At 40.8% G+C, this 17,183-nt stretch overlaps 1 protein-coding gene across 4 annotated transcripts in view; it reads left to right on the forward strand.

The window, feature by feature from the left end:
* Positions 1-17,183, forward strand: part of SLC25A21 (solute carrier family 25 member 21) — a 438,251-nt gene that overhangs the window by 401,422 nt on the left and 19,646 nt on the right. For all 4 annotated transcript variants that reach the window (XM_084843384.1, XM_084843391.1, XM_084843370.1 and 1 more), the window contains 2 exons: positions 9,103-9,162; positions 12,865-12,972. In XM_084843384.1, coding sequence (XP_084699510.1) covers positions 9,103-9,162; positions 12,865-12,972 — 168 coding nt within the window. The remainder of the gene's footprint in view (positions 1-9,102; positions 9,163-12,864; positions 12,973-17,183) is intronic.

Genomic DNA, 17,183 nt, shown 5'->3' on the forward strand with positions numbered 1-17,183 from the left:
CCAGTTCCCTCATTTTAGAGAAGTTTCCTCTTTTGAAGTCAAATGTGACTGTGTTGGACTTCCTGGGCAATTTTCCACTCAAATATATATGTTAAATCTGATAGCACTGTGGTCACTGTTTCCAACTGGTTTAACAACGTTTACATCTTGTACTAAGTCATGGGTGACACCATTTAGGATTAAATCCAGGGTCATCTCCCCTCTGGTCAGTTCCATGACCAACTGTTCAAGGGCATAATCGTTTAGGGCATCGAGAAATTTAACCTCTTTGTCATGGCTGGAATATGCATTTATCCAGTCAATGAGGGGATAATTGAAGTCACCCATTATTACAACACTTCTTCGTTTGGAGGCCTCTTGATTTTGTTTTCTATATCAAGGTCACCCTGTGCACTCTGGTCTGGGGGATGATAGCATGTTCCTAGCACTAAATTAGTTTTGGGACCTGGTATTGTCCCCCACAGTGCTTCTGTGGAAGTGTCCCCTTTTAGGTGTTCTAGTCTGCTCAACAGACACTATGCCCTCTTTGACCTACAGAGAAAGTCCTCCCCCAGTAACCCTTCCCTGTCCTTCCTATAGATTTTACATCCAGAGATGACCATATCCCACTGGTACTCTCTGTTCCACCAGGTTTCTATAATGCCCAATATATCCAGGCACTCCAACTCTTCCATTTTAAAACCAAGCACTCCAACTCTCCCATTTTTGGCTCAGAGGTTTCTAGCATTTGCATAGAAACAACTATCACAGTGTCCCTCCCCAGCTGTCTCTGGTATGTGCATTTTTTGCTATGGCACTTAGGCCTTGGGACAGCTAAACCTTGGGATTCCCACCCCCAAAAGTCTGCTGGCACCTCCATCTTGTGTGTGGGTGGTGCCATTTTGGCTATAGCTCTGCAAGCATGGGAAGAGTTGAATTGGAAATGGAGGGGATGATTGCCCCATCTGGAATATCAGATAAAGTGCTTGGTCTGCTTTAGATCCCACGAGGTTGAGTGTGGAACTCTGAGCACATGACACACTGTCTGTTTTCCTGGATCCATCTAGCCTAGCTCCATCTTCCTTTCTAATATGTTGAACTCAGTTGGCATTTCCGATAGAATTGTGGGACTGCTTGCTAAACTTAGACTGAAAAGAGAGGGGGGGAAATGGAGTGGTTGATTTGGATAAAGATGCAGATCTTATAATTACATGCATCTAATTATACACACACATGCACACTGTTAAAACACCTAATGATTACTTTAAGTTTGGAATTGAACGTGGAGAACTTGCTTCAGAGAACTTTTCATAAACTTTTTTTCAGTGCTAAATTGTGACTTATTCATTAGGAAATGTTTGATTTCCCCAATTTACCAGGAGCAAGTTATGCAGATAAGTGAAAGTGATGTCTTCTGATCACCTAATTTCTCATTTTGGGGTGGCGGTAGCGAATATACCACATGCCTTTTGGAATCCAAATTCAATACTACAATTCAAGTTCTATTGTGGTAATTTTACACAGCTGCATCTGTACCTGCCATTCACATCTTGGAAACTTGCAGAGAAAGGCTGCCTTGAATTATAAAACTGCTGTGCTGATAAAAGATCACTCGGATAAACAAACAAGGCAGAGTTCCTGTTGAGAAGAAAAATATAATTGTCTATTCCTTTGGTAAATCCATTTGCATGTAAAAATAAAGCCACTATAATTAAGGTAATATGTCACTTGGACGCCATGTGTCAAAGACAATTTCACTTTGAAGAGTTCAGATCCTTTGTCTGTCCATTTGTGCCTCTTTCTGTCTTTCTTTCCCCCCCGCCCTTTCTGAAAGAAAGCTGGTAATTCTGAAGGATGAAAAGCCAAACTTTATAGCCCTGATTTAGTCTGGACTTGAAGAAAAGACATGAACAGTGCCAGTACAATGGTTAACAGATGATCTTGTTGGGCAAATACATATTTTGCATGTGTTCCCAGATTTTTTACCTTAATGTTATTGAGACATATGGTAAGTACTTTTTCCCCTCTGTGGAACTTAGATTTACATGTATCTTTGCCAGATGGACAGCACTGGATATTAGCTACATGAAGACATATACTTTTCAAGCATTTTCCCTTGGATTTTGTGAGGAAAGTTATTTTTTAACATAACAAAAAGAACTTTAAAAATTGCTTTACTCTATCATAATAAAGTTATTTTGAGCTCTTAAATAAAGTGAACAAGGGAACAAATATGGCTAGATTTTCTGACAAACTAATTCATACTCAGTTGATTTGTCCAATTGAACATTTGGAGGTTACTGGTATTCACTTTGCTTTTGTTCAGCTTCAGACCTGTCCACATAATATGAAACAGAGTTACTAGTTCTGTTTATGGCTTTAGGAAGCAATTGGAATTTTGAAGGCAAATTTTTAAGAACAAAAGATTGCTAGGTACATGGAGGGCATGGAAAACATTAAGAAATACCTAAAATTCCATGAAAAAGTTAGGTGTGACACTGAAAAGGAACATGTTGCATGTGTTAGTTTGATGTGCAATATAAAGATCTGTTTTGATACTTATTCTGCCATTTAGGTTTTATATTACTTGAGGCTGTAGTCCTCAACCCACTCATTTTTTGCATAATCCCTTTGATTATTTACCTTAGGTGGTTTACAGAGCAATCCTATACCCACTTACATGGGAGTAAGCCCCACTGAACTAAGTGGGACTTACTTTTGCATAGACATGTATCAGATTGTGCTGTTAAGGTTTATTGTCCGAATTAATTAATCTTAAGAATGTCTAAGTAGCACAGTTACTATCACAGTGAGTCCTATATTTTATTCAGTGAACTAATTAATCAAGTTGTGATTGACAATATTCATGAGATATTTTGATACTATAAAAACGGGAAAAAATACCATGTAGTCAGCAGTCTAAGCTGACAGGTTTCATAATAGTTGTACCTCATTCATTAGCAAATGTTTATACAACAGGTCATTATATATAGAATGGTGTTTGGGCCTCATTCACTCACTCATGGAAATATCAACATTGTTATGTTACTTCCACTACAAACAGAAGGCTGAATTTTGCTTCACAGGTAGTCCAAGATACTCTGATTCCTAGAAAAATCTGAAAATGGGACATTTTGTGGAAAAAAGAATTTCCAGTGGCAGTCTGGGACAGATCTAAGCTTGCTGAATTCAAGCTGTAATTATCATTATTTATTCATTTACATTTATTTTATAACTTTTATATGCCACCCAAAGGTTGCCAGGCTGCTTACAATAAGTTACAACAATCCTATTTATGTATGTATGTATGTATGTATTTATTTATTTATAACATTTGTATCCCACCCTATATCATTAAGATCTTAGGGTGGCATACAGATAAAATCAATTTAAACAGTATAGAACGATAAATAATTTAAACAGCTAAAAACATATTAAACCATTAAACAAGCTAATACCAATTAAAATCTAAAACAATAAAACAGTTAAAACAGTGTGCTACTTTAGGGAATGCATTTAGCACTCAAAGGATTTGGTAAAAAGCCATGTTTGTACTTGACACCGAAATGAGACCAATGTCTGCACCAATAAGGCCTCCAAGGAGAGGGCATTCCACAACCGGGGTACCACAACAGAGAAGGCCCTCTCCCACATCCTACCATAGCGTATCTCTCGCACTGGTGGGATGCAGAGGAGGGCCCCTCCAATAGATCTCAGTCCTCAGGCAGGCATATATAGGGAGAGGCGCTCCCTCAAATATCGAGGCCCCAAGCCACTTAGGGCTTTAAATGTCATCACCAAAACCTTGCATTACAACTGGAAGCGTATTGCTAGCCAGTGTAATCCCTTTAAAACTGGTGTTATATTTTTTTATAAGATGTTCCAGTCAACAGTCTAGCTGCTGCATTTTGCACAAGCTGCAACTTCTGAGTCATCTTCAAGGGCAGCCCCATGTAAAGTGCATTGCAGTGGTCTAACCAGGAAGTTACAAGCACATGTACTACTGTGGCTAGGTTATCCCTGTCCAGGAAAGGCCGTAGCTGGCAGATCAGCCGAAGCTGGCCCCAAGTACTCTGGGCCACGGAGTCCACCTGGGGCTCCAGTGACAGGGAAGGATCTAGGAATACTCCCAAACTAGGCACCTGCTCCTTCAGGGGGAGTGCAACCCCGTCCAGGACAGGTCACTTACTCAGTTCCCGGACTTAGGAACCACCAATCCGCAGAGTTTCTCTCTTATCAGGATTCAGCTTCAGTTTATTGGCCAGACCATTACAGCCTCCAGGCACTGGTCCAGCACCTTCACTACCTCAGCTGACTCCGACAAGAAGGAGAAACAGAGCTGAGTATCGTCAGCGAACTGGTGACATCCCACCCCCAAACTCCTAATGACTTCACCCAATGGCTTCATATTGATGTTGAACAGCATTGGGGATAGAATAGAACCCTGTGGCACCCCACAGCTTAATAGCCATGGGGGTAGAACCGGAATCCCTCAATACCACTCACTGGAGGTAGGAGTGGAACCACTATAGCACCATGCTTCCAAGTCCCATCCCACAGAGCCGATCCAGTAAGACACCATGATCAATGGTGTCAAAAGCTGCTGAAAGATCCAGGAAGATCAACAGGGTAGCACTCCCCCTGTCTTTCCCCCAGAGTAGGTTATCATTCAGAGCAACCAAGGCCATTTCAGTACTGTACCCTGACCTGAAACCAGACTGAACTGGGTCCAGATAATCAGTTTCCTCCAGGAGTGTCTGAAGCTGCCTAGCCTTCACACGCTCAAGCACCTTGCCCCAAAGAGGATATTAGAGATGGGGCAATAGTTCTTACACACCTCTGGGTCCAGGGAGGTCCTTTTCAGGAGAGGGCACACTACAGCCGCTTTCAAGGTGGCAGGCACCACCCCCTGACAAGCAAAGCATTTACCACCCCCTGGACCCACCCAGCCAATCCATTCCTACTAGATCGTATTAGCCAAGATGGGCAAGGGTCAAGCTTACATGTGGTGGGATGGACTGATTCAAGCGTCTTGTCCACATCATTGGGCTGCAGCAAATGAAACTGATCCCAGGAAACACAACCAGACAGAATATTGGTTATATATAAACAACTACTATCCCCCACAGTGGGGAACAAGGAGAAAAATCAGGAGCAACACACTGAGCTTGGTGAAAGCAGGCTGCAACTTAATTCAATGAACAGCTTCCAGCGATTTGATACTGAACATAGAATAACCCAAGAAGTGCTGCACCCAGCATCTCTCCTGGGCTGAAATTCTAGTGCCTCAGCCCATCTGCTGGGTATAACATGGGTGTAAGAATGGCTCAAGGAAAAGGATGATGCCAGTTGAAAGCTGCTGCCGTAGAGGTACCCATCCCACCTGATGGGCCAGTTAGGGTGCCCCAAGCTTTGGAGCTTCTTAAGAGGCACATACATGCACATGCTCTCTCTCTCTCTCTCTCTCTAATTCAGCCATGTTGCAGGAACAACCAAATATCCCATTCCACCCTCTCTCTAAAACATACTGAATATGCATACTGCATCTGCAACTCCATTTAAACAGACACGAACATACCCCCATGGCCCTGTGGACTTATTTTCAAAGGAGAGTTAAACATTGGAAGAAAAATAAGGCAGAAACACAGTATTTATAGAAGACAATCTGAAAAGAGGACCATCTCCAAGGGCATAATCTGTTGAAACTGTTAAATGGCTGGAACAAACGGAGACTCTATGGTTTAAAAGAAATGTAACAAGTGTTATGCACGTTATAAAATAGCATTAAGTTCCAACACGCTGAAAAGGTGAACTGCACAAAAAGCTGCCATTCTCAAGGTCTGAGGCAGACTTTCCAAGAAGGTGTTGGCTGTTGCTGCTGGTGGAGCAAATTTCGCATGACTCCTTCCAGCTCCTTCAGTATGTCATCTTCTTTGGATCAAAACGTTTGACTCCAGTGTCTAGCCATGCTGCCCTCTGCCGAGCATTATCACCCACTCTGTGATGCCTTTATCTGAAATTTTATATGTGTGCACAGTATTTTTATATTGCCAGATCTCTGCAAAAATAGTACTGGCAGCAAATGTAATGGCCAGAGAGAGAGAGAGAGAGAGAGAGAGAGAGAGAGAGAGAGAGCAGTGTTGAGAAACAACAGGGAGCTGCAAAATTCAACAGGGTGAAGCATCCTACAGGATGCTAGCAGGCAACTGTTTCCCCAAACCTCTTTTGGTATCAGGATCAGGGATTCTGCTTTATAGGTGATGGGATCACAGAAAGGTCTATTTCCACCACCCATCTAGGAAAATACAGCTGCAATATAAAATGATGTCCAATCCCCATATATAAAGCAGTGAAACAACATGTGGAAAGTTGGCTATCACAGAAGGAGCTGTGGCTTAGTAGGACAGAGCTTATTGTCAGGGCCAGACTCAGGTTGTGACAGGTGGCTTTACCTAGAACCAAACTGGCTGGGTGTTCTCAAACCAAGGATGCCTGCAGCCAGTGAACAGGACTGGAGACTGGGCATGGGGTGTAGGAGGTACCACTTAGACCTGAGTTGGGCAGATTTCAGGCTTGCAGGGATCTATTTTGCCTTTTTCGCTAGAACCCTGAGATCCACCAACTGGAGCTTGGTACAAAAGACACACCATTAGAATTAAAGAATTCTGAGCCCAGGAATTTGTTTTGAGTACCAGAACTGAATTGAGCTCACAGTCCTTCCACACAAAAATCCACCCCTGGTTACCCCAAGCTTTTTTCATGTCAGCAACATAATTTAGGGCAGCGGGACAGGAGTCATCTTGTAGCTGCTGATAGGAATCCAGAAATCCTTGCCAATCTTTTCTACACAAGGGCTTTTCTACTTGAGGCTTTTAAGCCACCACTTTACTGAAGCTTCTGTTTCTGGATTCTTTGTGGGCTTAAGATCGGGTCCTTTACATGTGTTTCTTTCCAGAGTTTTTCTTTCTCTGACTTTCTATATGTTCCATTACACAACCACTAGATGGCACTGTGGTATAGTAGAATTGCACAAATGCACCAGAGTTTCATGCCACCATTAAGGGAAATACTAGACTTTCCTCATTAGAAAAGGAAATTCTACACTGGTTGCAAAGCACAGGACAGGTCCTGCGGGATGACAACATCATGTAAACCACCTGCAAAGTACCATGAGTGAGGCATCACAAGCTCTGAATCACCCAGACATCTACCAGTTGATTCAGATCTACCTTCTGCCAACCCCTGGCTTAGATGACAAAGCATATAAGGCATCTTTCATTGGGGACAAAAATATTCACAAAATATACCCCTACTTTCTGGTCAGCATTGCATAGGAAAGAGATTTCAGCCAGGTTATATATCCAGTGTCCCCCTGTGGAATCACCTCTAGAACTGTGTGAGGCTTCTAGCAGGCTCATGACCCGGCCAGCATGGCCTGGAAGCGCTGATGGTATGGACTGGTACATCCACATGGGAACATGGAGAGGTGCTTTTGTAATATGTGCAGTGGTGATGTATCAGAAATAGCTGCCACTGTCATAGAAATAATGGTGGCCTTGTGGTCACCCACCACATAGAGATCCTTGGGTAGGAATGGGTATATATACTTGAAGGTTCATAATGAGTCAATCAACAAATGTTAATGCAATTGAAAATCAGTGCAAAATTTTGACAAGCTCAGGCCGTGCTCAGTGCCTCTGCCCAATTTTTGCCAATTCTTTCCTCCAATTACAGCTCCCCACACCACATCCCACAGGAAGTCTTTTGGGTGGGTCTCAAGGGCTTGCAGTATGTAGGAGTGGGCAGGAAAGTTCCCTTATGTGATCATCCCTTCCACTCACGCACCTCTGTTGTTTATTTTGGAAACCAATAGTGTTAAGGATAAATGAATTATTTAAGTTTAATATTCTGCTTGATTCAATAATGGTACTCTTGGGATATTTAAAAAGAATTATCCCTGCACAAAAGCCTGTAGTGATTTTTATTGTTTTGTCATCTGCTAAAATAGTGATACAATACTGTATTGCTGACCTCAGCATCAGTGGATTTTACTAAGACATTTTGTTGATACAACATGGTAAAAATAGAAAGGAGGGAAGCATTTTACATTTGGAAGCAGTGACAGATTTTATTTTCTTGGGCTCCAAGATCACCGCAGACGGTGACTGTAGCCATGAAATTAAAAGACGCTTGCTCCTTGGGAGGAAAGCTATGGCAAACCTAGAAAGCATAGTAAGAAGCAGAGACATCACCTTGCCGACAAAGATTTGTATAATCAAAGCTATGGTTTGCCCAGTAGCAACGTATGGCTGTGAGAGCTGGACTATAAGGAAGGCTGAGTGCCGAAGAACTGATGCGTTCAAACTGTGATGCTGGAGAAGACTCTTACGAGTCGCCTGGACTGCAAGGAGGTCAAATCAGTCAATCCTCAAGGAAATCAACCCTGAGTGCTCATTGGAAGGACAGATACTGAAGCTGAAGCTCAAATATTTTGGCCACTAAATGCGAAGAGAAAAGTCACTGGAAAAGACCCTGATGCTGGGAAAGATTGACGGCAAAAGGAGAAGGGGACGGCAGAAGATGAGATGGCTAGATAGCATCACCGATGCAATGAATATGAACTTGAGCACACTCCAGGAGAGAGCGGAGGACAGGAAGGCCTGGTGTGCTATGGTCCATGGGGTCACGAAGAGTCGGACACAACTTAATGACTGAACAACAACAAGGAGGAATCTGTCGTTGGAACAAAAAACTGTACTCATGACAGCTGGTTGTTTGATTTTTTAAAGAAAGTTGGAAAGTGTCATTATTTTTTTTCTGGTATAAGGATGTGGAGCTGCCATAAATTGGATTGAGTACTTGTATCATATCTGTATAGACATCTATTTTTTTTGTATATTCTGTATATTTCTAATAAATGTTTTTTAAGTGGTCTGAGAACAAAATTTGCTTGATTCAAGTTTAACCAAAGCCATGTGTGCAGCACTAAATGCTCAACAACGTATAACCAGATCAAATCATTCTTTCTTTGTCTTTTGTTATACTAATAAAGGTAAACAGCTTTCTGTGATAAAATCTCTACTCCATTCTTGAGTTTTACATTTTGCTATATTTACTTTCCAGTTTTTCACCTTTGAACAATACAAGAAATTGCTAGGAAATGTTTCACTGTCACCAGCATTGGTAAGTAAGAGTATACCATTGGGATGTGGGGGCTTCTTTCTGGATTCACTTTTGATTTTGTAGGGGGAGTAAAGAGACTCAGTAGAAGTGAGCTTTTCAGTTCCTATGATGCATTCCTCCTTCTTCTCAGCTCACACTGGGCAAGATAATGGAGCAAAGACACATGGAGTTAGGAAAACCGGAGAGGAGATACATTGGGTAAGATCCAAATGATCTGTGCACTAGTGGAAAATGCTTCCACTCATACATTAGGGAGGAGCAAACATTCCTTCTAACAGTGTTCCCTCATACATTTCGGACTGTGGGTGGGGACTTATCAGGAAGCTTCCACTGGAGGGGGGAGCTTTTAAACCTCGTGCATAAGTGCGACTGCCACTCTTATTGGTCTGCATCCCAGCTTTTTTGTTTATGGAGGAGAATTTGCACAGCATGTATCTCATAGGGCCTACGAATTTGGCCACCCAGGTATCAATCTGTGTAGTTGATTTGTATGTTGTTACCAAAAAGCAAATTGGAAGAGTGCACTAACAAGAAATCCTGGCCATCTGGATTATAGATTTCTTGGTTAAATGAGTTTGGGATTGGAAGTATTTCTAGAGTTTGGCTCCTTCAGTGGAGATTTTGTGACAAGCACAGAAAGTATATTTTTGCTTGTCATATAAAGTGAGAGGTCTTCTGTTGAAATGTACATAATCAGCCAACAGGAAAGAAAAACTGCATGAAATGTTATATCACTTTTCAAGTTATTGCATTTACCTATTATATTACCATTATTACTGCATTTGTCTCTAGTTGTTGAAGGATCATATTCCCCACCCCTGCTTTCTTTTTGTGGATTTCCACCTTTTCCAAAGAACATGAGATAAATCCTTAAAGTTACCACATACGTTTTAAACAAATAAAGCTCTACTTTATCTTGCAGATGTATGCTACAAGGAGAAAACCTTTCAATGTGCTTTGAATAAGTAATACAATGGTTCACTGAGCTTCATGGACTCTGGGATACTTCTCATGATATACAGTCATTTTAGAGGGGGATTATATTAATGATGCAAGAGGTGTTCTGCAGCAAGATGGTGGTGGAAAACAAGAGGTCCAAATCAGGGAGAATAACTCTGGATTTGGTAGAGCTCACAAAAAAACCCTTATTTTTCCAGCAGAGTAAAGGGATGATAGCGGGCCTGTAGCACCCATAAACATTCTGAACCTTACTCCAAGGGAGATACACAGGTGCATTGTTTTCTAGATCTGGAATTATTGGTGCAAAAGGGAATTTATCATACAATTCTCAGTGCTGGATCTTGACATCCAAAACCTACTCTAGAGTAAAAATGAAAACAAGACATAGTTGTTAGACACACATTTAAAGTAATGTCTATTTAAGCCCTTAGCCGTGCTCCAGTCTGGACCACATGGATACCACTTCACACAGTCTGCTAATTTAACAGAGAGGTATCTAAGTAGTCTGGGTTTCTGGTAGCAACTGGGTCACCCTGGTATATCTCTTAAGCACGCCTCAGGCTCACATCTTAAGTAGAGGATTCCTGGAAGTAGATTATGTCTATTATCATGTTAATTGTTGGCACTAAAAAGCTATTGGGGGGGGGGAGAAGAAGCTAAATTAGTATTATTTTTATTCATTAAGAGCATACTGGCTTCCTCTTTTGAATACCTGGAATACATTACTTGTTTGAAATTCTGTTCCAATGATTTCAGTAGAAATTAAATTCCCAAGAATCTTAGGATCGGGATTCAAACCCAAACCACAAGACAAATGCTTCACACCTGCTTGGGCTCTGGGAAGTACAAAATTACAAAAATTAATACTATAATTGCCCAATAATAATGGTACCAGCAGAATTGTTTTTTTTTTTTTTAATGCTTGTTGGTTGGTTATTACTATACTACCCAATAGCGATATTCACTATTTGTGCACTGTAATGTTGCTTTCCCGCGTGTCTGACAAATGGGCCTCAGCAAGTGAGGGTGCCTTTAAAAGGGCCTCTCCCACTTATCTTAATAACAGAACAGAACAGATTTTTACAGCGATAGGCAGTCCTTTGGATAGCCAGGTCATAAGCTGTTTAGAGCTTTAAAGGATAACACCAACACCATGAATTGAGCCTGGAAAACAATTGGAAACCAGTGCAGATCTTTCAGTGTTACAGTAACGTGGTCATGATACTATGTATTGGTTAGCGGCCTAGCTGCCACATTTTGTGCTAATTGAAGTTTTCAGATGCTCTTCAAGTATAGTCAGACATAGAGCACATTGCAGTAGTCTTACATAGAGTAAGAAGCTTCTCCTGAAATGATTGCCACCCCAAGTTTCAGCTGTCTTTGGAAAGGGCAGGGACTACAGAAGCCACACTGTATTGATTAAAATGTGTTATCTGTTTGGAAATAGAGGGAAATAGAGCTTTTCTACACAAGGCTGTTAATCCGCTGTATCTACTTCCGGTTTTGTAACAGAATTGAGATCTGAGCACTACACGAAGTGTGTTTCTTTTGCTGCTTTTCCACTATAGAACCTCTAAGTGGCACTGTAGTATAGCAGAATAGTTCAGTGACATAAGTGGAAATAGTGTTTTCTTCCACTTTCTTTAAATAATACTGCATTTTCCCTGGTCTAAAAAAACTGGCCAAAAGTGCTGTTTAAAAACAGAAGTGAAACTGTTGGGGCACGATGTTATCTAAAGAACCTGTAAACAACTGTGAGTAGGGAATGACAAGCACACAAGAAATGCCTCATGTAGAAAAGCTCATAGAGCCCATTGAAATCAATGGGTGAAATCCAATGTTGCAAGAGTGGAAAATCTTCTCTCCCTGCAGGCCCTTCCCTGTTCCACTGATGGAAGCAGTTCCATCAGCAAGAAGAGTTCATTGGATACCACCTAGTTGTCTTTAACCAATCTAAATCTGTACTGGATTATGGCCAGTGGATTCAATATTAGGAAAACTATTCTATAAAGTTTAAATTGCTTTATAAATTATTTCAGTATATTTTATTATGTTGCAAGGATACATTGAGTGGTACTTTCAGTTTATTGTATTATATTAATTGCCCAAGCATCAACTGGTTTTTATTTGGTGTATATATAAATCAATATTATCATTATTATGAATACATCACTTTAGTGTTTTCAGAGTGAAATTTGCCCTGGAGAGCATTTCTTTAAAAAAAAGATTGTTCATTGAGTTGGGAATATAGCAATTTAATCCTGTAATTTTTTTGTATTAGATTTACTACCTAATTAACTATTTGTTTTATACTCTGCTTGTAAGTGATTTTAAGAGCTGTCTTTGTGGCTATATTGTACACATAATAACGTGTAAATTATTCTTCATGGGGTAATACTCTCCCAAAATAGAATGTGGAGGGCATGCTTCCCCTCCCCATATGCATTTCTTAAATTAGTCACAAAGCTTTTTTTTCCCAGCAAGAGAGAATGTGTTGTTGATAGGACTTTGACATTTTATTTTGAATATTTGGAATGTGGTTTGTGGCTTTTGTAATTTCTTCTGCATGAACTGTCAACATCTAATCAAGGACGAAAGCTGTTTAGTAATGGTATACTGCAGCACAAGGGTTGGTCTCTCCACTTTCATCATATCAGTCAGCTTAATGCGCAACTTCAGAATGTGATGTGCGGGATGTTTTACTGCAGAGCACATGAGAACTGATTGATTTAACTCTTTTAGACATTTGTAGTTGCTGGCTTGGGATCTGGGCTAACAGAAGCAGTTGTGGTTAACCCTTTTGAAGTAGTCAAGGTTAGCCTCCAGGCGAATCGGGATGCTTTCACAGAGGTACGGTAACGGATATTTTTTCAATATGTTGGGAAATACAAGCACTTGGACAATAAGTATAAAATCTTAATCAAGACCTGTGCAACTCTTGTGTGCGTGTGATCTCCTGGGGCAGTTTACAACAAGCGATGGTCCCAGTTTAAGTGTTGCCATTTCAAAATAGCTGAGAAAGCAAATTTGATATGGATGATGTGGTGGAAAATATTATCTGGAAGTGGCTCCTCAATTTTTCTAGAGTTTCTTTTGCTCTATAATAGCCAGAAGATGGATTTCATGTTGGAGCAAGGGAAGGGAAGAGATAGGAAGAACAAGTGAGGAAAAAGAATAGAAAGGAAAGAGGCTTTTGTTTTTAAAATATATCCTCCATTTAGATTTTACAGTGTGTGTAAGTCAGCCTACGGTTTGCTTTTTCAACACTGCATGGTAAGATCTCTCAAGGTATTTTTTATTCTAACAATATGTAGACCAAAATCAGCTACTGGAAGGCACTGGCAGTTCTAAAGCCATGAGTAGTCTGTTATAATTGTTGACCCAGAAGTAAACCAGAACAGGCTGCTGTAGCTCTGGCATTCAGTATATCTGTGGATATGAATGTGTGAAGGAGAGGATGGCATCACAGCTGCTGGCCATTTCCTCTGACTCCCCTACATTCATTGGAAACTGTAAACTAGGCCTGGGGAACATGTGGTCCTCCAGATGTTGTTGGACTCCAATTCCCATCAGCCCCAGCCAGTCTAGCCAATGAGGGGAGTTGTAGTTCGACATCTGCAGAGACATGGGTTTCCTCCACTCTTGGTGTAAACTGAGCCTAAGCACATAGGCTCTGGTGACAGCTGCCAATGAATGTGTATAGGCCAAAGGTTGGGTTAGGGTGGCTATAGGTAAAAGAAGACAGGACTCCTGCACATGTAATAGTTACGTAGAGAGGGATTTTGAGCATGACAAGGGACCCCTGCGGAAATGCCTTCTTCCGTACAACTAGTAAAGGAGCAGGAGTCCTGTGCTCTTCTACATATGACCAGTTGGCACAATCTCACTTCCCACTACCACACATTCGTATCCCCAGATGTGTGCTGTGTGTACTGCAGGGCTGCACACATATAGGTGTGGCCTAAATTTATTTATGTATACATATATATATATATATATATATATATATATATATATGTAATGTATGTGAACTGCTTAGAGATTTTATTATATTAAGCGGTATATGGCCTGATGCCTCCATCGTGCTCTTTTCAGTGCCAGTTGAAGACCTTCTTATTTTCCCAGGCATTTGTTTCTGTTGTTTTAAATCTGTTACTGTATTTTAAATCTTTACATTGCTGCTAGGTTTTATTCGGTTATTTTATTTTATACTGAAGTTTTCGCCTTTAAACTTTTATATTGTATTTTTTCATACTGTATTTTATGGTTTTAATTTATGGTGTGTTGTGAACCACCCAGACAGCTTCGGCTGTTGGGCAGTATAGAAATGTAATTAATAAATACATAAATAAATAAATCTAATAAATAAAGTACTCTGATCAAAATAATTAGGCCAGGATTCAAATAGCTGCTCTAGATGCAACCCATGGCTTTGGAATTCCCAGTGGGATTTTTGACTTTCCCCCTCCTTGAATAGCAAATCCAGATGCTCCGTCACAAACTGTTTTTAAAAGAGCCCTTCATTTCAAAAGACCAATGTGATGAGGTGAGGATGGTGGAGGCTGCTGCTCAGGAAACATATACCGAAAGTCTTCTTGGGTGCACAGTACTAGTTGTGTAGTTCTTTGGAACACAACTATAATCCGTAGTTGACACAGAGATTACTCAAGAAATGGGGAACATAGGAAGCTGCCTCATTCTGAGTCAGGCCATTGGTCCATCTAGCCCAGTATTGCCAGTACCGACTGGGAGTGGCTTTCCTAGGGTTTCAAGCAAGAGAATTTCCTGGGCCTTCCTGGAGATGCCAAAGATGGAACCTGGAACCTTCTGCATGCAAATCGTGTGTTCTACTGGTGAGCTATGGCCCTCTCCCCAAATTACTGAAGCAGTGTCCTCATCCAAACTAACCTTACATGTTTTGGTTTTATAGTCAGGCATCAAAGTAGACAGGGCGTGTCTTTGCCTCTGAAGGTGCTATTTCCATTGGGAGGAAATCACCTATTGGCGCCAATGGAGGATTCCTCCCCCGCAAAGCAAATACTAGCTTCAGAAGAGGGACTTTCATCAGAACTATAGCAGAGGAGGAAAGGGTTAAATGCCCTCTCCATGCCAGCTCTTATCCTGTTAATTATCAGCGCGCATGTGCACACACACACACACACACGCTGATGTTATTCGCATTAAAAACAACACATTTGCATTAAAAACAACACATCCGCATTAAAAACAACACATTCGCATTAAAAACAACACATTCGCATTAAAAACAACACATTAACACATTAATGTTATTCGCATTAACAACCACCCTACACCTTAGATGTGAAAACACATTTGATGTCAGGTCTAGTTTGGTCCTGAGTAGGGGTGGGGGAGCAATTCGTTTGGTTTGCATTTTAATCTGGACTGACCTAATTCCAGATTCGCACTCCCCGAACCAGTACACAAACCAAACAGCAGTTATCCTTCAGCATTTGCTCTTCTCTGAATTTAGCAAGGCAGTTCCCTGATCAAGATATGCATACAAATATGTGTATACTAGGGGAAATTATTAGGGGACACAAGGATGAGTATGTTAGTGAAAATAACATACAAAAATGCATTATATTAGGGGAAACTGCATGCAAAAAAAATGTGTATTGGGCAAAATTGTGTATAAAATGCATATATTAGAAAAGCATACAAAAATGTGTATGCTTTTGCTGGGCAGACTTTTTTTTAAAAATCACAGAAATGGGATGGAATGAACTTTAGACTGGAAAAATGAGAAACCGAAATTGACAGATTTATCCGTCCTTGTTCTGTGATCAAGAGATAAACGTGCGTCATATGCCAAAGTTTCTTTTTTAAAGGCTATGTGGGCACTTGCAGGACGGGGTGCTTTCAGCAGTGGCTTTCTCTAACAGAACCTCTTTGCTCTTAGAGCCTCTACTGCAGAGTACAGGTAACAAGGGTCTTTAAAACACAGGAGCATACAGAAGCCCACAGCGTACTTCAGTTCCCCTTTCTTGAAACATAATTATTCTGTACACCTTTTATACAGGACTCTTGTGTAAATAAATATGGTCTTTGACTTCAAATGCAACAGAAATGACTCTACTACTGAACAATATGTCTTGACATGTTTGAATATGCTTGAGAGCTTTCTAAAGAAAAGGAAACAGAGAAAACTGGGAGAAAATTAACCTCCTTATTTAAATGTGTAAGGTCTTGTTTTGTTCTTTAATTGTTAAGAAAGACAATTTTTACTATTATGTTTACTTAAAAAAAATAATAAAGATGCTCAAAGGGGCTTATTTAGATACTAGATGGACACTTGCAGCACAGGGTGGTTTGGGCAGCAGCTTTATTAGCTAGATTTTCATGGCAGCCATAAAATCCACCTAAATTGTTTACTCTAATAACAGGTCACAAAGAAATTGCAAACTAAAGGGTGAAATTATTGACAGAAAAACTTAGGCCTTTTTTTTCTCCAACAGAAATCTATAAGACTAATGGTACAATCCTATATATGTCTACTCAAAAGTAAGTCCCATTGAATTCCATGTGAATTACTCCCAGGTCAGTATGTTTTAGATTGCAACCTAAAAGAACAATCCTAAACCCCAGTTCTGCTGGTGGAGGGGGGTAGAATAGGGCAGAAATTACCATCATTGGGTGGAGAAGCACTCCGGTCACAGGGGTGGGGTGGCGGTAACCTTAGGTTTGTCCTAAGGGCCCCCAGTTCACCTACAGAAAGCTCCACATGCATTGATCCACATACCAGCTCCACATGCCAGCAATATGCCCCCTCTCATATGAGGTCCCTCTCATGTGGTACTCTGGAGCCGGGGTAGGTATTTTCCCTCCTGTTGAAATCAAGAAGAGGGTTTTTTTTTAAAGAGTCCCCAAAGAAGAAAAACAGTAAGACTGTTACCTATCCTGCCCACCCTGGCCAGTACAATCCAGTAGAACTTTGGAAATGGCCGATGAGCTGCCAGTCACTCCCCGGCCCCATTTAGCATTGCTTTATTAGATTGCAATCCTATACTCACGTAGGAGAAAAACCCCATTGAACTGAG

The sequence above is a fragment of the Heloderma suspectum genome, chromosome 1 (genome assembly GCF_057233095.1).
Source record: "Heloderma suspectum isolate Gila_16-S chromosome 1, 16-S_ref, whole genome shotgun sequence".
NCBI lineage: Eukaryota > Metazoa > Chordata > Lepidosauria > Squamata > Helodermatidae > Heloderma > Heloderma suspectum.